Below are 25,640 nucleotides of genomic sequence, written 5' to 3'. Positions count from 1 at the left end.
CAACCCACAGGTCTAGTCCACAAGACAGTGGGGCAACGTAAGAAGATGCAGTCTCATGGTAACCGGTGACCAACATTAGGTTCATACGTCATTTTTTCCTTCAGGATGCTGGAGCCCATGTATGTACACCATTGGTTTGGAATCAGGGGTTTCCAGCTCCCCTAGGTGGATCCTCCACATCTTCCAACATGGTTAAAGCTTCGCTTTTCGTCCTCTCAATTTCATAAACAACACCCCTGCCGCGAAAAGATTGAGTAGGACTTCCCTGGCAGTGGTTGTGCGCACGTGGCTATGTGAGAACATTTTGAAAGCGAGAGCTGACTCTCCCCACTCTCGACCGTACCAGGGTATTTGGGAGCTAACACGTAGTTCTTTTAATATATCTAGATTCCAGCTATTAAATCTGTCAGTTCTTAATGGCCATGTATCTGACACCAATTAGATCATACGATGATTGTCTTCGAAATATACATACCTCGAACCCTCGTATATTTCTATCGTCTCAATTCACGCTATAGAAATAATGGAACAAAATACGCCAAATATGAGAACGGATTTTGAATATGTATATTTCTCACTTTCATTGATCCAAACAGACAATTAGAGAAACAAAACAAAATGACGTGCAACGAAGAGCCAACTCGAGTTGATCAAACGTAACTCAATATTTATATCCAAACAAAAATAAATTACAGACACGTAATGAATAGGGTGAGCAATTAGCACAAATACGATCAAATAGAAAAGGGTCAGGATTAATAAACGAACAATTGACAAGGTCAAAGTGTGGCTTGAGAAGAATGAACAAATGGGTCTGTCCAGAAGCTAGAATGACCTATGTGGTCTTGACATAATATCATCCTCCACAAGCCCCAAAATGCCCTGGTACGACCGAGGGTGGGGGAAAGTCAAAATCTCGAAATGCCCTCACATGGCTACGCGTATACAACCACTGCCAGGGAAGTCTTACTCACTGCCTTCTCGAGTTCGGGGTGTTCTTTACGAAATTTGGAGGACGAAAAGCGCTTTAACCGGGTTGGCGGACACGGAGGTTCCATCTAGGGGAGTTGGAAAAACCTGATTACAAACCACTGGTGCACATGGGCTCCAGTATCCTGCGGGAACAAATGGCGTATGAACCAATCGTTGGTCACCGGTTATCATGGGACTACATCTCCTTACGTTGCTCCACTGCCTTATGAATCAGACCTTTAGGTCAGAGGCTCCGGGTCTGGACCTCTAAGACAACCACCTGCTTCGGTCTGAGAACTCGGGCAGTATCACAGCCCACATACAAACCAAGTGACGTGTGTAGCGCATATGTATTCGGTACCCTTTTGTATCAATATTTGTGTTCAAATATATAAATAAATAAACCTATTCGACGTACTTCTGTCATTAATTATCATATCTCAAGTTATAACTCATTGCTGAGTACATACAAATTTGTAGTTAGTGTAATATATCACTATAAGTTGAACAAGTTTTCTTTTCACTTTCATATAAACCTAATCATCTTTTGATATATCTTTTTCTCTTATTTCCATTTTGTTTACCTTAATAGATCAGATAGTTCAGCGAATTATTTATTATTTTTCCTTTTCTTTTCTGGACAAACCGTTATTATTTTAATACAATGCCTTGGAATTGATTATCTTGGATCATGGTAAGCTTGAATACATGTTTTTTTTTAAAAAGTAAAATATTAGTGTCAATACGTACCTATTCTGTTTAGAATAATCTCATAGACTTGCTGTAAACACCCTTTTCCTTATTAAACATGAAGAGTACGTTGCTCAGAATCATGGTAATTAAAACTGCACTTTGTACTTATTCAATACATTATTGATCCAACTGATATAATTGTTATTGCTGGATAAATCAATTTATATACTTCTACTTCTTTCTCCTCATAGTTTTCCTCCTCTTTTCTTCTTCTTCCTCCTCCTCCTCCCATCCTTCTTCCTTTCCTCTCCTTCGTCTTCTTCTGTTGCTTAATTAGTTCAATCGATTTGATAAGATGAAGCCTACAATTTATAAAATACCTTCTAACTTTATTCTTTCACCTTTATTGATCATAATAGTTTTACATTTCTTTTATTAGTGACTTGTTGTTGTTTTTTGTTGCTGTTGGGACCTTTTTAGACAGTTTTTTTGTTGTGGAATTTTTTGTTATATTTATATGAGTTACCGTAGATCGATATCGAGTGAAACGAACAATCAACTGTGTGTGATCAATGAAAATTCAGTAAACAGTCCTAGTTATTATTTTTACCAAATGACAATGTGTCTATTTTCTACTCTTTCTTTCTCTCTCTCTCTTAGAGTATTAGAAACTGTTTTTGTAAGTTTAAGCAGGCTAGACTAGATTAATAGTACCATAACAACGTTGGTATTACGTAACCTTGAAGTTATTATCGGTTGTGTTGAACTTGTTACCCTAAACAAGTTTGTAAATATCACACCTCTATACCTAACTGTCACATTTTCAATGAATCATACACAACTTAGTTAGTGTACGAAACATATGTTCATTATAACTCATTTAATTAGTTAATACAATTGGAAATTATGTACACTTATCATATGTTTATCACTTTTACGGGATCGCTACTGTAGTGAACGAAGATTCATATGGGGAAGACCAATTTATTGTTTAATGCAAAATCACGGAGTGTTTGGGTAAAATATGAAAACCACACATTCAATACATCATTTACATATCTTCCGATGTAGGAGTAATAATAGGAATTGAAGAGGGAGGTTGATTACTTACCTTGGAAGTCTGGTCAGCCCTAATGGGTTGGTGTCCGACGAAATCTCAGCACGGATTCGAAAAGCTCGTTTGGCTTTCGCCAACTTACGTCACCTATGGCGAAGGCGAGATATCTGTCTGTGAATAAAAGGACCGAGTATACTGCGCGGCAGTTTGTTCTATTCTACTTTACGGCTGCAAAATGTGGCCATTAAGAGTTGAAGATATTCGTAAGCTACTAGTATTTGACCACAGATGCCTTAGAAATATTGCTCGCATCTGCTGGGATCACCGGGTAAGTAATGGTGAGGTTAGACACATGGTATTAGGGAATGATGATGAATCAGTTGATGAGGTTGTGAATGTTCATCGACTGAGATGGTTAGGCCACGTGTTGCGTATGCCTGAACACCAATTACCACGATGCGCAATGCTGACAAGTGTTGGAGATGGTTAGGAGAAAGTTAGGGGCGGCCAAACGAAGACGTGGCATCAGTCATTGAAGTCACTAACTTCCGGTCTTAGCAATGTTGGCAGACACAGACTACTTGTTTGGTGTTCGCGTGACTATTGTAACCAATGGTTGGAGACTGTGTGTGACATGGTTCAGAATCGATTACAATGATGTGGGTGTATACACTCTCTGTCTTCCCTTAAACTAAGAGATTAAAATCGCTTCATACCCTTCCTTCTACGAACTAATTCGTTCTTCCTGTATTTTATCCTTATATGCAATGTTTCTTTTATATATTAACACTATTGAATGAACTACTTCTATGAATTCGGTGTTCATCTTGTTGTGCTAATGAGGTATGGCAACTTGGACCGATGTATCTCTGTGCCTTATCCTACGTTGTAGCTGACTCACATATCTTTGCATCAGTTGTCTCTGACAAACCTTATTATTTATTCATTCCTGTTTTTTATAACAATTACTCTGTTTACATTCCCGTTTTCTTGAATTTGATCTTCTCAATCTTCTGCCTTGCATTCCACTTCTGTTTGGTATTACATACTACTTATATCTGTCAACATAAGTAGCATACACTACACCACCAATTGTTAATCCATATGTAAAGTAAGGTTTGTGTATTTCACTTTGATTTTAATGGGAAACGAAAAGAATTAATAGCATTAACTATTGTTGATCAAAGTGAAGGCTATCAATTTAACATCGTAGTTTTGTGCAACCGTGTGAGAAAGTTCAAGTTTTTGGTTAGTTCCGATAATTTTTTTTTCTCTCTCTCTCTCTCTCTCTTAACTGATTCATTCGTCATGATAAACAGTACATAACGTTCATCAGTAGCATATAAAATGCATTAATCAATCAGAATCAATATATAAGATCTTGCATAGTCAGTCACATGATGATTGTATATGGTATAATGTAGATCGAGTGAAATAACTTGGGGAAACTTGAGAACTAGATTCAATTAATTCAGAACTCAAATAATACTACTAATCAATACAAATATATATTCCAATTAAAATTCATAACAACAACAACAACAACAAGAATAGAAAACAAGTTGTTAAAACGTCTTGAGAAAAAATAACTGGACCGGTTTAAATACGGGTACAAATTAATTTTTATAAAATCTATATTTGTGACACTTCCATTTATGAAATTCTTTAAACCACTATAAGTAAACGATAATTAAAACAAAATATAGTTGCACACAAAAAACGTTAACCAAATAGGTAAAAGCCAAAAACAGTTTGAACAAGAATTATCCAACATTTTTAAAGATTATACCGTCACTTGAATAGGTCAATGCTGTTCCATAAAAGAATATTGATTTTCATTTCAATCATTTACTGCTATTCATACCTGTCATTAATGTTAACACTACTGTAGTGTTCCGCACGCAAGACTGATTGGTCCTGAGTTCGAATCTCGCTTAGCGGGGTCGTGGATACATACTGCTGAGGAGTTCCATACTAGGACGAAATGACCATCCAGGTTTCCCATGGTGGTCTAGCTTCAGTTGACTCATGAATTCAAATATTAAAATTGCTTAAATCTCCACAATACCCCCCTCTGATAAAATGAAATCTACCGTGAAAATTAGCCTCCTGCACGCGGTACTTATTGGACGAGAGAAAAAAAAGGCTTGATACCTCATACACGTTGAACATTAGAAAAAAAACGGATACGTCGCAAATTCATGAACATGTGTCCTAAATTATAGAGTATAAAGACGAAATTCAATCAACCCCTAAGATTTTTCCAGTCACTTTCTTGATGAATAATTTATGGAAAAGATAACAATAGTGTAAATAGGTTTTAAATAATTAGTGAATCTTTTTTAAAAGTCGTCTATAGGTTACTCTGTTTTCTAATCGAAAAAATAAAACAACATACAGATTTCACAGATTGAAATCATGAGTCAATTGAAGCTAGAAAACCTGGAAGCACTGGACGGCTGTTTCGTCCCAGTATGGGACTCCTGAGCAGTGCACATCCACGGTCTCGCGCTCCGGGAGATTCGAACCCAGGACCTATCAGTCTCGCGCCAGGCGCTTAACCAACTAGACCACCATTGATTCATGATTTCAACCTATGAAATTTCTAAAATCTCCACAAACCCCTTCTGATAACATATAGATTTATCTAAACGGATATAGATTATCTATGTTCTCTAACATTCACAAAGATCAATAAAAGAGATTTTTAATTCTCCACATTGTTTTTTGTTAGAATTAGGATTTTTAATCATGAACTCATATTAACCTTAATGTCAAGTGATGTGTAACTATATGAATAAATGGATATTGCGCAAAAATGTTCCAACAGCTGTTATCTAATTAGTTGATTCGTAGACTTTATTCTTACCGGATTAAGGTTTTATTTCAAGATTAAATGCTATGATTTAGTGATAGTGTCGATTCTCTTCAAAGATAGAATTAAGTATTTGATACGTTTAACACCATGATTTTACCCTATATTGTTGAAAGTAGCTTTTTTGTTTGTTGGTTATTTTAAACTTTCAGAGCGCTATACAAAGCTATTTCTACAACTCGTCGTAATACATGATATTTGAATTTCACCCAAAAACCTAAAAGGTTGCATTCTCGATTCTCATCTCTAAACTATGCTGCTTGTACCACTTTTAAACAACTCAAAATATGGAGAAAACAAGTATCAGTATATTGCCAACAGTAATTTATATAGTTAGAAATAGGATGGTTGTACCGTAATGACAGGTTGTGATGATAAGACAAGTGACAATGAAATAGCAATTAGGGTTTTTAGATCAGCAATATATATATATATATATATATATATATATATATATATATATCAAGGTTTTACTCAATGCTATGCAGATGAAAAGATTGCTTTTTGCAAGTTTTTGTTCATCGTGAAGATGACTCAAATAATGTTTTCCTGGATGTACTTTAAACATTTTTTTACCTTCTGTATACTACACCACTACGATAAGACTGGACTAAATGGTCAACTTAATAATACTTCTAGATTGAAAACGCGAACGATCCGTTATACACAGACAAGACCACGTTATATCAGATATCTGATTCATGACCAAGATAGAAATCCAAAGTAACTCTGGACAATACTTTACTCTATACCATTACAAGCAGTCAGTCTCAATGAGTCTGGAGCAGTAAATCTATTGAATAGTCAATAAGCTGTGTGACTGTTTTTCCACATCCCTTGACCAGTCACATTTACTTTCACTAATACACATCAAATAACCAGGGTCTTATGATTTTTTTAATACATATCTACTGCTTCTTTTCATCCATCCAACCCACCTGTGCAGTAGGACATACATCAAACAACTCATATACCCTAGCTCCAAAGCAATACGTCAAATCATAATAAATCTACATTAAATTAGTTGGATTCAAGGACTTGTCTTATGGGTTTAACATATTTCTATTATGCATTAGTGTCTCAGTAGTTAAGGTGTTCGACATCCAAGTTCGAGTCTTGTTTTATTGACTTTTCAGTTTATGTAACTGAAATAATAATATCATCCCTTAGCCTTCAAACATTGAAAGTATAACTCTCATAGTCAAATATACAAATGTTTACCTAGTCAATAAGTTAAATCAGATAAAAATATTGATTATATCACTACAAAAATAGTAGTTCAGCGAAATTTATGAACGAACCAATCATCTATAAGATAAGAGTTTTCAGATTTTGGCGCGAAATTCACTCATCCATTTGGTTGAATTGAGTTTTGATATTATAGTTGATGTTAGTTCGTGATGAAACCATTAAATCTAATTCCTCACACACTGGTTTATAACCCTCATTTAATCCTGGTTATTAAATGAACACTCTCAAGGTCAATTTAACGTCTCCCAAAAGGTCGCCCATAAGTTACAGTCCCTCTGAATTTCTCTGAATAAGCATAATTTATCTTATTGTATTAATACAATTGAAACATTAAAAAAAAACATAATTTTCTTTTTCTCTTTTATATAACCTTTCTATAAAACAATTTGAATGTGTTATACAGTGGTTGGATTAATGGTATAAAAACTATAAATCGTAATGATGGTGTTGGTGTTCTAATGTTATTGATTGCTACAATATTCAGTATACTTGCAGGATTTTGTAGTTTCCTGTTATTTAAGGTAAATTTTAATCATGGTTTTTCTCTTTTTTTTACTGTTATTGTTGTTGTTGTTATCTTATTTCACTTCTTCCATATGTTCAAACTGAAATCTTTTCAACTTATGTTTGTTTGTATATTCATGTCTATTCGATAAATATGTATGCTAAAGTAGAGTTATGGTGAAAAGCCATGACCGATGAAGTTCAACTGTGTCGAATATTGAAACAGTAATTCATTGTAGGCAATAGATGAGGATCACGCGGTGTTGTGATTTAATCGAAGTGAGATATTAGCACCGATAGATACGGTCTCAGTTATCTGGAGGTTTAGCATTCGCTTGTGAAACCAATGTTCCTGAGTTCGGTTGCGGGATACGAAGTCGTGAGTGTGTGCTGCCCCTGAGAAGTTCCATACTAGGATGAAACAGTCGTTCAGTAGTTCAAGATTTTAAATGTTCGTCTATTTAAGCTTATTTGTGGTTTAAACTGTAAAAATTCCTCAATATTTTATGTTAGACGTAGAAGCGAATATACATTTCAAGATTTGTTGAGCATTTCATATTTATTGTCGACTAAACTGTTTTTTCAAAGTTTACAGATCTTATTGATAATCGTAAATTGACTAAAGCTGAGAAAATGGGTGTACGAAAGCTGGGTGTTTCAAGTATGATCTACTGTGAGATTATAGGTGTAATATGTTGATGAATTTCAAACTAGGATAGAATTCAAAAGTTTGTTTCAAAGGTGGTGCATGAATGGTTTCAAATTATATCTTCCACTGTTAGCTACATATTTTGAATTGTTTTTAATACTAGTTCTTAGTATAGTTTGTATCTTGTTGACAGTGTCTAGTGAAAGACTCGCGTTTCATTCTATTTGGAACCTGTCAGTAGATGTAACTGTATGCCAGTGTTGATGCTCACACTGACACTATATTGAGACACTGGATTCATAATAGAAATACGGCAAGAGAGATTGGTCAGTTACAGTTATGAATATGATAAAGAAGTGATTACAAGCGAGGATGTCACGGTGTTTGTTTGTTAATTAATGTTCATGCAAGTGAAGACGAATGGGGCATGTCTATTCGATAAATACATATACTGAGATATTTAGTTTGTTAGTGGAAGTTGAAAACAAAAAAAGACTTTCAGGAATTACATGAAATATTAAGGACTGTTTTCTGAAGATAACACATTGAATAGAACAATGTTCTTGTTAGTCACTTAATTATTTTAATGATAATCGTTAGGTGAGATCTATCGTCTTATGTGTAGCTTCTTGTGTATTTTGATTTTGACATTCACTGTCGAGATTACTTCTCATTGGAAAACTATGTGTTCGCAAGATCATTGCGTAACATTTGAGGTTAAGAATAAATTGAAAAAAGGTGGTTAAAGAAGTTGATTTTTGAGGACTTTCAAGGATGTTTTTAATATTGAAGACGTTGATGAACATGTGTACTATCGAGTGTACACAAGTAAGACAACAGTAAGGTATTTCTCTCAGACAACCATCTCTTGTAGCTATACTGGCTTACAACGGTGGGATAAGGTTAGAAAAGTTTAATTCTAAAAGAACCATAACTTACCTTCTGGTAATAACATTCTTAAAGTGAGAAGCTGACAACACATCTAGTTTTGTTTACAAAAAGACCATGTGATCTTTTAGGTTCTTTGGTCTCAGGTCTTGATGACCACTTCTAAACCAGTTTCTTTTTCAGCTCATTCAGTGTGAAATAACTTCTCAGTATTTATTACATTACATTAATTCGTTGATCAGATGCTTGGATATGTCACACTCCAAGTGTACCATCCGGGTACCTAAACTGAAGTTTTTCGTGGCGGAGTCCGATTCAGGGATATAATGGCTGGGAGTCGAATTCCTTAATCAATAAGCCGCTACTTTCTTATGTTAGTTATCAAAAGTTAACAATAAGAACCTTTATTATCTCTAACAATACTTGTAGATCCAACCTAGGAATTTCCACATACAATAGTTTCAACATAAATTTATATTAGTAGGGGTTTTTGTCGATATTATAGTAATTTGAATAGTTGAGATCATGAGTCATTTGAATCTAGTTGGAACTACTTAGGAGTTCCATACTAGGATGAAACAGCCGTCTAATGCTTCCAGGTTTTCCATAATGGTCTAGTTTCAATTGATTCATACATTAAAAATCAAACCCACTTATTTCACTATACTATTTTGTGTTGTTTTTATTTTCGTAGGTTCATAGATATTATCGATCATCTGGAGCAAGTTTACATAAAGCTAAACTAGAAATGGCCAATGCAGGAGTATTTGAACGTTCCGGAGGATTCGGTGCAATGCCATAATTGAAAAAAGAAAGAAAAAGAGAAAGAAGACAATAATAAAATAGTAAACAGGCAATTTTTTATATTAATCAGTTTACTTGTAACACAGTTTAATCAATATGGATACAGTTTTTTTTACAAAAAAAGAAAAGAAAAAAGTAACCGGACATATTTTGTCCTCACACATCCACCCTTAAAACCTCCAGTGATATCTTTTTTTCTCTCTCTCTCTCTCTTCTGTTCTCTTGTCTCTATGCACAATGTTTGTTGTTGTTTTTCCCTGTTTATTCGTTTTTTAACTTTTAATTGTGATTGTTTTTGTTAAGTTTTACGTGTAAAGAATAACCAAATTAAACTAACTAACTAACCAACTAACATGTAACTAACTACTGGCTGCGAGATTGTTTTGTTTTCTTTTTTTTATTTTATTCAAAAATTCATCTATTTCCAATGATAAATGCTCATATATATCCATACAAGCAAACACCCCACGCCCACCCCACACACACACACATGCTCATGCACCGTTTAATAATAACATGACGAGTACTTTTCTGTTTTACGTTTTTTTATTTATTGATATATTGAAAAGAAAAACAAAGAGCCAATCATCTCTTCTTCTTCTTCTATTTTTAACTCATGGGTGTATGGGTGGTAGTCTTCTTCTGTATACTCATAGTTGCCATGGTCTTGTTCACTATGAACACCGACTTTGTTTGCCTTCACCATGATTACTACTACGACTACTACTTTTCTCTATTTCAATCTGTCCGTTATATATATGAGTGCTTTTCATATGATTTAACTTTGGTTAGTGTGTTTGTTGGTTAAATCAAATGGATTGTATGGTATTTTTCACATATATAAACGAAAAAAAACTTGTTTCATCATGTGTTTTTTGTTCTCTTCTTAACCCGTTTTCTTTTTGTTCTTCTTTTTATTATCATCATTATCGTCATGTATTAACTTGACAGAATTAAAACTAAATGAAAATCATTCATAAGATTTGTTTCTACTATAATGTTTGTTTTATTACTTACTTCAATACATTATATTATGAACTTTGTTTGATTGTGTTATTTATTATCTTGATTAAACAATGGTACCTTTTTTGAGGGGGGCAGAGTTCCCAGTAGTAGTTAACCTATAGTAAATTGTATTTATAATAAACAATTGAGATTTTTTTCTTCTTTAGTATGATCCAACGAATGAGAAGTTGAATATATTAGACTTCCGATACATAACAACAATAGTAATAACACTTCAAAGTTAATAATAATCTATACACTCTAATATAAGATAGAAACGACATGACTATCAGGATAGGTTTATATTCCAAACTAAAGTTGATAATTGAAAAGGAACAACATATTAATAACCTTGAAGCATATGAAGTTAGTGAACTTTTCTAAAAAATGATGACCAATTAGATGGCTGGAAAAAAAATCATTACAAATACGAGTTAATGGAACGTCATTATTATAACTTATGACCGCTGATTATGGAGTAGTGACTTATCGATCGGATCAATGACGCGTAAATCCGTATGAGCAGCCTAGAGTTCTGATTGACCCTGTTTTCCGCCTAGCCCAGCCAGATAAATCCAGAACGCAATTCTCAGCCTCTGAGATATGAATCGTTATATTTCAAACATACTAGGTTTATATATCAACCAGACAGACCACAACGTACCATAAAATAGAAAATAACGTTTGTACAACAGGAAAATGACACGTGAAACAAATATTGACTAGTAGGGAAACGACACGTGAAATAAAAACTGAACAACAGGAGAATGATACCATTTCAAGTCCAATGATAGCATTGGACCTAACAGAGTAATTTTTGGGATATTTTTCTGAATATCCCAATACTCATACAGTTTACCTCATTAGCACTGTTTAAACTAGAATACAACATTATGGAATCATGGCCTATTGATCTGAGATGCATGGACAGATGCAGACCATGTGATGATATTTTAGATTGATATAATAACTGAAGTCAATAATTGAAATGAACGTAATACTATTTTTGTTCAGTATAAGCATCATTAGAACACATTACGCCGAGAAATGGAGACAGACATGAGAAGAATGAACAACAATTGGATAGAACTAAGAAGGAAAGCTCAGGATAGAGTGGGTTGGAGAATGCTAGTTGGCGGCCTTGTAGTAGGCCCATTGGGAGTAACAGGCGTAAGTAAGCATCATCAATTTCTACCCCACTAAATGCTGAAAATTCAAATTTCAATTAAAGTCATTAGGTTTGTTGACAGTCATATAAACTTGTGACATATGAGTGAAGAAATAAAGAAATTAATCTTGAATGTATTACATTTTAACGAAAGTATTCACTTATTTAAAATATAATTCCATAGATCCGGATCGCTTAATAAATTCAGATAAACGGAGAACAAGATTTGTAAAATAGCATGAATTCATAGTTCCGCACCAGATACAAACGGCTCCGAAGTTACATTGGTACTTACGCCTGTTACCACTTTTGGAGAGTCATAGATCGCTCACCTGAATTCTCTATCCTGAACAATCCTTTTCATGTCTGCTTTCAATTTTCGACACAGTATGTTCTTCGGCCTTCCTCTCTTTTGTTTCCCTTCAAGATTCCAAGTTACGGCTTGCCTCGTGATGCAATTTGATGATTTCCATAATGTATGTCCTATCCACTTCCAGCATCTTTCCATAGTTTCCTCTTCAACTGAAAGTTGGTTTATTCTCTCCCATAGTAGCCTATTGCTGATGGTATCCGGACATTCAGTATCATGCGTAGACAATTATTTATAAATACTTGTACCTTTTTGATGATGATTGTAGTAGTTCTCCAAGTTTCACCTCCCGCACAGTAGAATTACCTTGACGTTCATATAGGAGATTCTCACTTTAATATTGGTTGACAAACAGTTGTTTTGAGTCCCATATATTCTTCAGTTGTAGAAATGCTGCTCTTACTTTGCCAACCCTCACTTTTACATCGGTAAGTTACATTAGTAATATTATTTGTAAAAAGTTTTAATGACACACCATAATCAATGAGGTTTAGTTTCCAATCAGAAAAGGGAACAACATGGCTAACATAATAGCTAAGATTGATCTGTATATGTGTATGTTGAAGATAAAATCATAAAAAAATGATAACGGGGGGGGGCGGTGAAATTGTAAATGATAATCAAGAGACAATCAATAGAAATAACTTAGCAATAATCAAGGCACCTAATTGGCATCATACTCATCAAGTTAACATCGTAAATGAATGTCAGTAAAATTTGATTAATAAAATCGATAAATAGATCATTTCATCTACAAACATTAAAATAATACAAACTATCTAACTGTGGTAACAAGAAGTTTATGACATCACCATTCTGTATACAAAAGTAAGTTTTGAAAGCGATCGATGGTAATGGCCTCTGCAGATCAGAGTAGAAGTGGTGTTCTCTACATATATAACATTTATGTTGTCAACTAGGTGTCTTGATTATCGCTCATCTGTTAATAATTTGTTTTTATTTATGTTATGTTTATTATCATTTACAACTTCAACCCCTTCATTGAGTAACTTCATCTTCAACATAAGGAATACGTATCAGTCTTAGTTATTATGTTGTTTCGTCTTTTGATTTCGAACCAAACTTCATTGGTTGAGGTATGTTATGAAAATTTTTTACATATTGATATTACTAATGTAGATTGACGTTGTTTACAATTGATGAAAAGCGTCGAAATACAATGAATTCATGTTATGCTGTAAGTCTTGTTTTTTTCGCTCTGATACAGCCGAGAGTGGGGAAAGTCAGCTTTCCCTTTCGCAATACTCTCACATGGTCATGTGCATAAAACCACTGCCGGGAAAATCCTACTCACTGCCTTCTAGCACCACGGATGTTGTTCACAAAATTGACAGGACGAAAAGCGAATGTCCGGTTGGGCTTAAACTGGGTCGATGGATACGGAAGATTTATCTTGTACCAATGTTTATGTGTTTAAATAAATAAATTAATTAATTAAGCTAACATGTTTAGCTAATTTTAAAAAGGTTATATTGGCGGAATTCTAATCAGTGAAGAATAAATTATTTGACAGGTACGTTTTTGCAATTAAATTTTTGATCGTGGCTAACAATGAAACTCAGAATGAGTGTCACATCCTATTTGGGACTTCCCAACTGGACATACATCCATCTCAGTGTTAATGTTAATGCTGAAACTCGAATCTATTACTATTTGCTTCCAACGCGGTACTCATTTAGCTACTGATTCCAGATAGCCACTGACTTGTACAAATTTACTCAAGAAATACTTATGACTTAATGTCAATTGTCGAAGCAATTCGCCCAAGATACCTATGTGCCGAAAGGAGACTGATCAACTTTAGTCTTTAACACCAGAAATGGGAAGATTTAAAACCTTAACAAATGAAATTGAACTTAAGGTTTCAGAATATTGCAGTACACGATCTAATTATGTGATATAACAAAAATATATAGTAAAAACACTACTTACAAATTAAACCAATCTCCATAAGACCTCTACAAATAAACCATAGCAGTCAGATCACTAGTGACTTAATCCAAGACTTTATTGAAATCGTGATTGATTAAGTCCAGACTTGTCGAGAATGAAACGGTTGTCACCAATGGTATTGAATAACTATCGCACTTACTATATAGTAAATTCATTGAAATTTGAATTGTGTCACGGGACACTAAGCTAGTGGATCTAGTAGATGAGAGTTGACTATGGGACCTGAAAGTTGTGTTCGACTCCACCAATGGAGTGCTAAATGTGCACTAACCAGGAGTCCCATACTAAGACAAGATATCTATCCAGTACTCTTTTGTTTTTAATGAATACCCCAACTGAAATGAATCTGTGACGAATACAACTTGCATAAAAACCTCCAAATAAACTAGAAAACATTTATTACAAATACAGAAACGAAGTATTTTGAGCTAATCTCATAGGATTGTTATCAGAACTTGATGTGTTGACGAGAACGATAATGATCGGTTGTTTGCTTAGTCACACTAGTAGATAGTTTGACAGGTACTAGATGGGTTATATATTCCCTTACCCTTATTATTACTATGATTGTGTCGGTTTTTTGGTGTGGAAATATATTTACGTTCTGGTCAGGCTCATCCCGTGTTCTTGATCTGAGTTGTGTTGATGTCCTGTAGAATGGACACTGGGAGGGAATCTAGTGTAGATATTCGTCTAAGGCAAGTTAACGTCTCATTCGTGCAGACGAAGAAAACCGAGGGTTATAACATAACTAAATAAAAAGTGAAAAATAAAGAAATGACTCATTTTTACACTGTTCGTTACCACGAAATTTGAAGATTAGCTACCGACATTCTTAAGCACAAAGACCGAGTTCAAATTTCCTTTTCATTTCTTGCTTGACCCTTATAGTCTATCAACACTACACAGACATTTATCTAAAAAACATCAACTGATTAAGGTAGATCCCAAACATACAGAGATAATGAATCAGACAGCATGGGTTCCGAATTTATCTACTTTAAGTAGTATAAAAACATTAGTGCAATTTCTTTGCTAGCCTACGTTAGATAGTTGAGTCTGATAGGATTGATCAGGTACTTCAACATTCACAAAACCGCATCAATAACTGAACATGAGATCGAATCCCAAACGTTGAGTGCCTTTGATCCGTATATTCGACTTGTATAGTCTCATCGGTGAGCTACTATTTTTATCCTGACATAGTTGACTACACACAGAACAACTTCACTTTGGGACTTCTGGAAATCTATCGTGAAGTTTATGAATACATTCTATTCTCAAGTCACCTCCATTATACCACGACTGAATTGACTATTGGTACTGTTTCCCACGATCATCCTGCTATCTTATTAGTTAGGCTGGTACAGTATTTTGTCGTGCAAAGTGCATCATCGAACTCCTCTGCAAACCAGTTATTTTAATTAACTATCTAAAATATTCAACGGTGTTATTAACTGAGACATAAGAGATTTAAACTATCTTCAAGATGGCTACAATTCTGCATAATTTGTCTATCAAGTACAGATTTAGACATGCTAAGCTTTAAGACACTGTTTCTGTGACAGTAATTGATACTATTCGGCTCCTTAATCTGATGTAGATGAAGAGAGATTCAAATAGATGACTTTCGGTTGAGAAACGAGTAAACATTTTCGTTAGGAATGAAATAAACTGAAACAGCAATTTACTGCGTTCTCAGTAGAGGTCTAACACTGACTAGCTCATGATTCATTGAAGGAATATATATTCGACAAGTTGACAATAAACAATCTTAATCATGAGTGTTCACATTTCTAGTCTACATTACTAGAAATATGCTTCTAAGTTGGTAGACTCTCCTATATTGATTGACTCACTAAACCAAAATGGTTTGAATGATATGGATGAAATTGGTGACATATAGTTTCCTCAAGAATGTGCACAAACACTTAACGATTTTCGACTGATATTTCACACTTGAGACATCCCTTTTCAAAGACTAGCTCGCACTAACATCTATTTTCAAAACACATTGAGAGAAATCAATCTAGTGTGTACTTTACTTATGTGAGATATATTAACGTATGCTTGGATTTGTTACTGACAAAGTCCCATAATCAACACCGAAGGTCTAGTTAATATATTACTAAATATCACTGTGTACGAACGCTTAAGGAGCATAAGATAAAGAAATCCTAAAGAAATTTGATTATACATTGTCCACATTATTGATAGTTTTTTGTGGGACTCGAGTACAGTTAAGTAGGTAAAGCGCAAAACAAAAAACAGACGTTGCTATGTTTGAAGAGACTGTGATATCACCTAAAAAACGGCGAAGGAACGAAGGTCTGCATCATAATAACAAGATAAGCCAAATTATTCCTATGTACCCTAGCCGTGGTAACTAGAGGGAGAAAACCGGATTCGGAAGAGAAAAAAGTATATTCCACAAGCAGCCAGAAGTATGAACAAAACAAGCACACAACTTAAGCGTATATACATAGTATAAAGAGGTCCTTGGAAAACGTCACAAAATAGCGTATTAAAAGAGGCAACGAACCAAATGACATTTATTGTCCTTTTGGCACGAAAATGAGAAATTCAAACCTCCAAAATTATAAAAACAAGATGTTTACCAAGAGATTTATGGTGATCTAGCATCTTTAACAAGCATAGCAGAAAAGCAAAATTATATACTCACTTTTTGATACTGAATGATAGAGTTACACTTGGAGCAGTCTCAGATCAACACAAAACATCGGTATAAAAGGTTTAATAGACATGTAGGATACTCATACTTTAAGGTGGTGTGAATCAATACTAATCAATCACTCATTAGGACCTGAAAACATTTCCAGAACTAATATACACTTTTATGATAACCTTAATAGATCGAACTCACATATGTTATAAACTATCCAGTGAACTATTCAGTATGAACATTTTTAATTGTTTAATTCAACATGACTTATCTTTCAGAGTTATACTTATTAGAAATTCTAGATAAGTGATAGTGTAATAAAGAAGAACACAAATGAGGACAATCGAATGTATTTGAACACAAAATTATAGAACATCTTAGTCAAATCTGAGAACCATACAGTAAATACTTCATTTGCAAAATGTTAATCAATCGTCTCAGAATTCATTGTTCTTTCGTTTCCACAACAGTCATGCTTTGTTTCTGTTCTCTTTTCTTTGATCTTTTTAACTTCCTGCTACTAGGCATTTTACATTCGATACATACTACATATATCTGTTGACATCAGTAGCATAAACCACAATAGTCAGTCAGCAACAACGTAGAACTTTGTATGTACATACATCAGTTCGAGTTGCCATACCACATTAACACAGAGATACCATTGTCTATTCAAATCCCATAGTGATAGAGGTAGTAAAAGTAAAAGAATACAAAAGATTAGAATTCGGGAAAATACAAAGAGTGGGTGCACCTGCATTATTGCAAACGATTTTGAGCCATATCATTCAAGGTCTATGACCATCGGTTGCTATCGTCTTGTGAATCCCAACCAGGTAGTAATTCTTCACAGAGTATAAATATATCAACAAATAATTCATGGAAAATATGTTGTATTCTAATTTCAAATATAAAATCATACAGAATTTGGATTTTAAAAAAATGAATCTTTCGAAGAAGAAGAAGAAGAAGAAGAAGAAGAAGAAGAAGAAGAGAACGGATATGGATCTTAATGAATTCAATAGTTGATCAATGCAGGATGATCTGGTAAATGTGTGCGTACTATACTTTTAACTAAATTGAAATATGGTGAATCTTTTGTTTTAATTAGTTCAAATAACAATGATTCAGTTGTTGATAGTATTATACCAGTAGAATTTAAACGCTATAAATAAAGAAACAGTTTGAGAATAGAATAATTTTATTACGACAGCTGAAAGGGATTTGTAATGATTGATCTAATTTGTAAGTTTGTATTTAATACACACTGATCCCACTTGAGGTACTTTAAAAAACAAACAAGAGAGTAATGGATAGCTACTTTATTCCGGATATAGTCAATTTCCATGTTAAGAGCGAAATTGTTATTACCAATGATATTAAATGATCATCGGACTATGTCGCTAATTGATGCTGAAACTGTATCACTTGAATGCTAGCTATCCCAGTGGTTCGTTACAAATACCGAAAGTTTCGTGTCATATCCCAGTTGAAGTTGTAGGCATGGATTGCTGAGAAGTCCTACACTAGGATGAAATAACTGCGCAGCCTTCCCTAGTTCTCAAAGGTACTCCAACTGAGATCGATATTTTATGAAAACGTATAATTCTAGTCCATTTTGAACAATCCGCAAATATGTATATATTTACAATCTAAACAATCATGACCATATACCACTCAGTCAAATTAACTTAACGAACTAGTTGATGATTAACCAAAAGGTCAATACATTTTTAATTTAGGCCACAAGTTTGATTTTTAATCAAATCCGTTAATCAACCCTATTCATTTTTATTTAAACACATAAACATTGGTACAAGGAGGCACTAAATACATATGCGCCACACAAGTCACTTGATTTGTGTGAGAGGTGGGATACTGTCCGGGTGCCCAAACCGAAGCAGGTGGTTTTATTAAGGGGCCACACCCGGAACTTTGATCTAAAGGTCTAGTCCACAAGGCAGTAGAGCAACGTCAGGAGATGCAGTCCTATGGTAATCAGTGACCAACGATTGGTCCATACGCCATTTGTTCCTTCAGGATCCTGAAGCCCATGTATACCGTTGGTTTAGGATTAGGACTTTCCAATTGCTTTAGGTGGATCCTCCGTATCTACTAACCCGGGTAAAGAGCCAGATATTCGCTTTTCTTTCTCTCAATTTCGTAAACAACACCCCCGTCATGAAAAGGCAGTGAATAGGACTTCCCTGGCAGTGGTTGTATCCACATAGCTACTTGAGAACATCTGGAGAGGGAGAGCTGACTCTCCTCACTCTCGGCCGTGCCAGAACAAACTGTTCGCCAAAAACACTGAATATAAAATTCAATTATTTTCTACAATTTAGCCCCTCACACCATAACTTGACAATAATACGATATAAGTTTTATAATCGGTATTAAACCAATGCCACACAAATAATAATAACTTACTATAGGGTATAGTGTAGATTATTAAATTTAAAGCTTCAAATCACAAATCAACTTTGGTTAGACAACCAATTAAAATCAGGAAACACTAGACAATTGTCTCGTCCTAGTATGGAACGACCCTGCCACGGATGGTACCCAAGACTTTCAAGCATTCTGTTGAGAGCTTAAACTTCCAACCACTGAGTTACCATTTATATTTTTTGGTACATAAGTTATCTGCGAGTTAGTTTTGCCAGTAATACAAACTTGGTGTTAATGAGAAACAGTTTTAGCTTAGGAAGGACAGGAGGTTTGGTGACCTGTGTTAGTTCTAGCGGAGGATCTCTCAGTTGATTCGACTCTCTTTTGAATGCGTCGAAATATAGAGCTACAACCACATATTCAAGTAAGTAATTTCACACGTTGATGATTCAATGAGAAAATAGATATTTAGCTAATATGTAAATGATTTTAGGCTTGTCCTCGTAAATGCTCCGTTTTTATTTTGAAAGACAATAAAAATGAATACTATACACTAGCATGTTATTCTTATGCTATATAATAACTCACTTGTAGAGCAATTCTCATATCAACAGCACTTCGAGAACTACATGCATCGGCTACGATAACAACCTTATAATTTTCAGACAATAAGTGCAGAGCAGTTTGAAGAATGCATATATGTGCCTTAGAGAAGTAAGAAAAACGTTTGTAGAGTGATGTGTATATGAGAAAAAAATAAAACAGACTGTTAAAATCTGACAATTAATGCAACTTGGTGACCACTTAAAAGTTTATTTAATTAGCTTGAATTTATACATCTTTTTGTATAACAGCTAATGATAGTAATTCAGCTATCGGAGTTGAATTACACGAGAAATTTTAATTAGTAATCTTATGAATGAAAGTCGACTAATCGACAGATCTAATGCACTAGAGAGTTGAGCCACGTTATGAGATGCGGTCACATGGTAGTCAGTGATCAACAATAGGTTCATACGCTATTTGTTTCTTTAGGATCCTGGAGCCCATGTGAACCACTGGTCTAGAATCAGGGTTTCCGAACTCCCCTAGGTAGATCCTCTTTATCAACCAACCCGGTTTAAGCATTAGACGTTCGCCTTTCGTCCCATAAATTACGTAAACAACAACCTTGGGCGAGAAGGTAGTAAACAGGACTTCACTGGTAGTGCGTATATGAGAACATTTGGAAAGTGAGAGCGAACTCTTCCCACCCTCAGCCACAGCGGGACATTTGAGGGCTAATCACAATGAAATTGAATTGATCCATTTACTAGATCTTTGAGTAGGAACGACACTTTAAATGTGATGGCTAACGATACAACCGGAATGCCTCACTTAACACTGGTATAAGTATACATTTAACTCAATAATAATAATATTAATTCATGGAACAAACATGTAACACTTACCTCAAGTCCAAATAAAACAATGAAACGATCACGAAACTCAGCTAGTTTCTCAGCGATTAATCCGTGATACATAGAAAAAGAAGTTTTATCAACCACACATAATGCATGTGATATATCGAGAGAATCTGACGTCTTACCTAGACCTTTAGAATACTAGTAGTGAATAAAACAAAAAAGGCAACATGAATATGACTGACAATAAAAAATCATCAAACCTGTTCAGTAACTAATAATGGGATACCCAATGCTTTGCCTAATTGTAACTATAATTGAACATATTGTTATTTATAATTAGAGAAACTAACTTACAATGTGAGATATACGCAAATGAACATTATCCGAGTCGATAACAGCGTTTAATAAGCTTTTTTGTACATCACACATGAGAAATACTGTACAGTTTGGATCTAATGTCAGCATAGAGTTCGACATATTTACAGTTAAATCATCCAACAAGTTATATGAGGAACCTTATCGGAAAGAAAATCAACTAAATTACGATAAAACACTGGAATATAGAATAGTAGATCAATGTTTAAATAATTCAAAAAGTTTTCACTCAATCTGTACAAATTTGAATAAATATCAGAAATCAATCACTCGTAGATAATGTGAAAATCTTGGACGAATATGCTTTGGCTTAAACTGTTACGTCATACGTCACCAAATCAAGTAATAAAACTTATACTGAGATAATGCAAGACTAATGAAAATAATATCTATTAAAGTAACAGTTAAGCCTAACAAAATATGCTTAAAGTTATTTGAATTGTAGCTAACAGTGAAATACTAAATGAGTGACTCCTATTACATAGGACTGGTTAATTGGTGAAGTACCTTTAACCGAGTTAATGTTCACAATAGGATCTATCGCTTTAAACGTCAATTTATTATTCACTGAGTTACTGAGTACAAATAACCACTAACTTGATCAATGCATATGAATAATTGCAATTTTTAAAATCAACCACAGGAGTATACAAATCTTTACAAATAATCAGAATGTGTAATTGATTATTATGCGATCAGTCATAAAGGTAAGTGATCTTGTGATCACAACTATCACAAATGTTATTAACAAAACGAACAACAATCTACAATAAGCAGATCAAACATTATTAAAAATAATTTTGGTTCAAATAGAAATAGAGAAACATGGTTCGAGAAGATCAAAGAATGAAGTAATACTACAGTTGGAATACAGATAGACATCCACATAGAAAATTAAACTACAAGAACAAACTGTAAGTTCCCTAGACAACTATAGATTAACTTTTGCAAAATCATAATCGTTTATCAACCCGCTAGTAAAATCATTATGTCGAAGCAACCATCGGAAATGCATAACCCCTAGCATTCTATCATCCAGATATTTAAAAACCCTGAACAGACATCATCAGACTATTAGAAGTAACAATATATTTTGAGTATAATAGACAATGTTAAAAAGTAGTCCCCATTATTTCACTAAACTACCTTCATTTTTACTTTTATCTAAGTGATATTTACAACTTATTAACCTACTTGGCACGTGATTAATTTCGAAATAATCCAGATATCTAATCGTCTATTTGAATAAATGTTCCTTAAATTATTTGTATTTTTTAGAAGAGAGTGTAATGTGACTTACGAGATAATATGTTAATGGGAACAGAACTTCATATGCAGTTATATATAGTGTAATGTTTATATAAACAAGTCGTTTAATACGTTCGGGAATATCTTGACGACGGAGCACATCTGAACCAAAGATGTATGCTTACGATAGTTTGACTGTGATGACAACGAAAACCTCGTAATACATTTTCAGTTATTGCAGGGAAAGGACTTCTAGATAATATGGCGACTACTGAGGTGGTCTAGCCTTTCGGTGTTATAAATGCGAACGACACAAAGCAGTACAAATGTGTACTTCCGTTAATTGTTCGAGATGAACATTGACGCAAACAGTGCTGACCGTTGTCAAGCGGATAATGAAAGCACAATTCAAGCATATAGCTGGTTTAAATGAAGTAACGGATGTTTCGGCAGTACAATAGTATTATTATCGCCGAAAGATGTTCTAACATTATACTGAACTTAAATGTCGTTTGAAGTTGTGAAGAGGGTTAAGTTAGGCACCAAATTCGATACTTACTATCAGGTAGTATGTCCAACCAGGGATGCTGATCTACGCTGATGACAGAACTTACAAGTACCTAAGAAGATTAGGTTATCATTGTCGCTGAAGAGCACAAGAAACAGGGTGCAGATACCACTGCAAGAATCCATGAAAATAACTTTGGGTCTGTGGTGGCACCCGAAAATTTCTTTGACTACATAAAGTTTCCAGAAGTCAAATGTTGTGGAGTTACATGCACTACTTTTTTTACGTTCCTATAAAAACGCTTCCCGCCCTACTTTACTATTTTCCTCATATTTCCGAGTGACGGATTTATATCCAGTATTATTTCGGAACATATCCCTAGAAAATAATGATACTGCTGAAACACCTGTTAAGTCACCTAAAGCAGTTTTATACTCAAATGGTGCTACCACTATTCGCCTGACGAATAAATCCATCTTCACACCTACTTTAATGTTAGCACTCATACGCGCTGCGTTGAAACAAATGAAACATACAGGAGTAGATATGCATTAATGGAAAACGTTCCTAATGTCATCAAACTTTTGTAATTAGGCATCTTTCGCGCATGAAACACTTGATTATCATAAACCAGGGGGAGAATTCTACACCTTCTAAAAGTCGTTTTATCTGATAAAGACTTTATCAGACGTCAAATAATCGACGTAAATGTAGGTTTTAAGTTAGGAAAAATTTGCAAGGACTCATTAAAGCGAAAAATTCCATTATATACATTGTGGGTAGAAAACGAAACATTGATATGCTATGTCATCTATTGAGTTTAAGTTCGCTTGTATTTTCCCATTTTGTTCGCATAGATATGTAAAGAAACGTTGGAGATAGCTAAATGTCTTCGTACGGCTAGTCTCTTAGCCCATAGAAGTCTCCATTTTGTCTTTCCCCCTCACGTTAATCACGTACCCCAGGTTCGAATTCACGACGTGACCTTGAGGCTGCAGTTTGAGTTAATATTAGCTCACCTTATACTAAGGTTAGACGGCACCAGTTTTCCATGAACGAACACTGTAAAACGTTCTAAAATTAGTTTTCTTCATATTATGTTTGGTGAACTGATTGTTCAGAAAAACAATCTTTCCAAGGACGAGCGCTCCATACAGTGTGCGACCTTGAGACTACTTGGCATATTAGATTACCTTCCATTGCCATTGGATTATGATACAGTGTCATCATTACGTTGCTTAGTCGAAGAAAATATCAGGAGAGTTCGTTGTACCTGTGATTCTTGGATCACCTTGAGAATATTACATTTCTGAACCTCATTACTTCATTTAGTCCTTTATTCATCATTATTAGTTTTGATATTAGTTCTGCTGAGTGACACGAATATTCTCCAGATAAATATCCCACACTTTTCTAAGTTATATATAGGTCTGAACTCATGATTGGGGTACTTTTACCCAGTGGAAAGACAGATAATTAGGAGAAAAATACATTAGATTGATAGAAATAACCGAATATACCAATACAAATGTGTTTGTGAAGATAATTGTGAATGCCTCACAAAAAAGGTTGAAATATGGGATTGGTAAAGTGATAAGCATTCAAGGACACCAACTGATGAGTGTGTAGTGACTCACATTTATCACGAAAACACGACTGGTTTAATAAAAACAGTCATTATTATAACCAACTGTACCAGTGTTTGTTTTAATGTGCTTTTGTTCGACTGTGCTAATGACAGCTATATTTTGCTTCCATTCTTTTACTTACTTACACTTTGATTGTAACTTCGCGCAAATTCCGTTACGTTCTGTAACCAAGCTTGTATCCTGGCACGATCTCAGTATCCTTTCGATACCACGAGATCGCCAGTAAATATATATCTCAACTTGGTCCATTAATTGCCTTCTGGTATTTGTTTTCTCGGAGATTTTATGGATTTATTTGGTTACGTCCAACCTTCGCCTTCTGATTAACTTGGCACGTGTTTCTTTGTAGCGGTGTTCATAGTTAATCTCAACCCGACACCACGCTACAAGTGGACAATTTAGAACACATGGTGTAAGAACCAACACTAATACATTACAATAGTGTTTGATAGAAGTTTGATTCTACCAAATTCCTCACAATACGGAAGGTGGCGATCTGGCCTTTTGCTTAGCATCGATTTTCCGAGTTTTGCTGTGATATTTTATTGCTGTTTCACGCGAATCAGAACGAGAACTCTTTATCATTCGCCTATCCTTCAAGGGTCGTGTGATGTCAGTAGTAATCGGCTTTCTTTTCCAGTTTTGCGCTAGGCGAATCTTTCAGATTAAATAGTTCTCTAAGTATTCAACATTGGTTTTGACTTCACGAGCTTTACTGGGCACACACTAGGTGGAGGAGCTCGGTCAAACATCCACACCAAACCACGATTGGAGACACCGTGCTATACAACCATTGCAGCGACTGGTCGGCCTGAATCATGTACTTTACGACATGCTAGCCATCAAGTTAGATGATCTATCTCGAATGATTGAGGGCATACTCGATTTAGTGAAACTATCATCGCATGGGCCAGTCCTTGGCATACGAATAATTGATGAGCCTTGGTTGTCCTTGACTTTGACAGGGATCGATGATTTTATCGATATTCAGTGACTCAACCGTCGGACGATTTGGCTAGGTTTCGGTGAAATTTCAATAGTTCTACACGCTAATTTATCATGACTTGAAATGTCAGTCGACATCATGTGATGTGCAGTTTCATCAGAGCTCGGATTATTAACTTTCGCCAGTAGACCACAATAACACCATAATTGATATAAGAAGGAACA

At 34.7% G+C, this 25,640-nt stretch overlaps 2 protein-coding genes across 3 annotated transcripts in view; one reads left to right on the top strand and one right to left on the bottom strand.

Moving 5' to 3' along the window:
• SCAMP5_1 (Secretory carrier-associated membrane protein 5) overlaps positions 1 to 13,656 on the top strand; it is a 35,489-nt gene extending 21,833 nt beyond the window's left edge. The window contains exons 5-8 of one of the 2 annotated variants that reach the window (XM_035734364.2): positions 1,565 to 1,666; positions 7,252 to 7,369; positions 9,584 to 12,664; positions 13,465 to 13,656. In XM_035734364.2, coding sequence (XP_035587725.2) covers positions 1,565 to 1,666; positions 7,252 to 7,369; positions 9,584 to 9,691 — 328 coding nt within the window. In that variant the 3' untranslated portion in view covers positions 9,692 to 12,664; positions 13,465 to 13,656. Of the gene's footprint in view, positions 1 to 1,564; positions 1,667 to 7,251; positions 7,370 to 9,583; positions 12,665 to 13,464 lie in introns of those variants that run through there. The other variant, XM_051217817.1, reaches the window with a different exon arrangement.
• A 2,044-nt stretch (positions 13,657 to 15,700) lies between these two features.
• On the bottom strand, positions 15,701 to 24,105 carry ISOC1 (Isochorismatase domain-containing protein 1). Its single transcript, XM_051217816.1, has 5 exons — positions 21,045 to 24,105; positions 20,951 to 20,998; positions 20,736 to 20,888; positions 19,873 to 19,989; positions 15,701 to 18,058 (listed from the first exon to the last, which is right to left on the bottom strand). The coding sequence occupies exons 1-5, from the start codon at positions 21,165 to 21,167 to the stop codon at positions 17,912 to 17,914; spliced, it is 588 nt and encodes a 195-aa protein (XP_051064240.1). The 5' UTR covers positions 21,168 to 24,105; the 3' UTR covers positions 15,701 to 17,911.
• Between the last annotated feature and the right edge of the window lie 1,535 nt (positions 24,106 to 25,640).

This window comes from Schistosoma haematobium, chromosome 7 (genome assembly GCF_000699445.3).
Source record: "Schistosoma haematobium chromosome 7, whole genome shotgun sequence".
Classification (NCBI taxonomy): domain Eukaryota; kingdom Metazoa; phylum Platyhelminthes; class Trematoda; order Strigeidida; family Schistosomatidae; genus Schistosoma; species Schistosoma haematobium.
This window is presented reverse-complemented; position numbering and strand designations above follow the sequence as displayed.

What these genes read in the sequence shown, in the direction of transcription:
- ISOC1 (XM_051217816.1), bottom strand. Translation starts at nt 21,167, where the DNA reads ATGTCGAACTCTATGCTGACATTAGATCCAAACTGTACAGTATTTCTC. An exon ending in CATTATTAGTTACTGAACAG is followed by an intron (nt 20,889 to 20,950) that starts GTTTGATGATTT and finishes ATTCACTACTAG; the next exon opens with TATTCTAAAGGTCTAGGTAA. An exon ending in ATATGAGAATTGCTCTACAA is followed by an intron (nt 18,059 to 19,872) that starts GTGAGTTATTAT and finishes CTTTATTTATAG; the next exon opens with CGTTTAAATTCTACTGGTAT.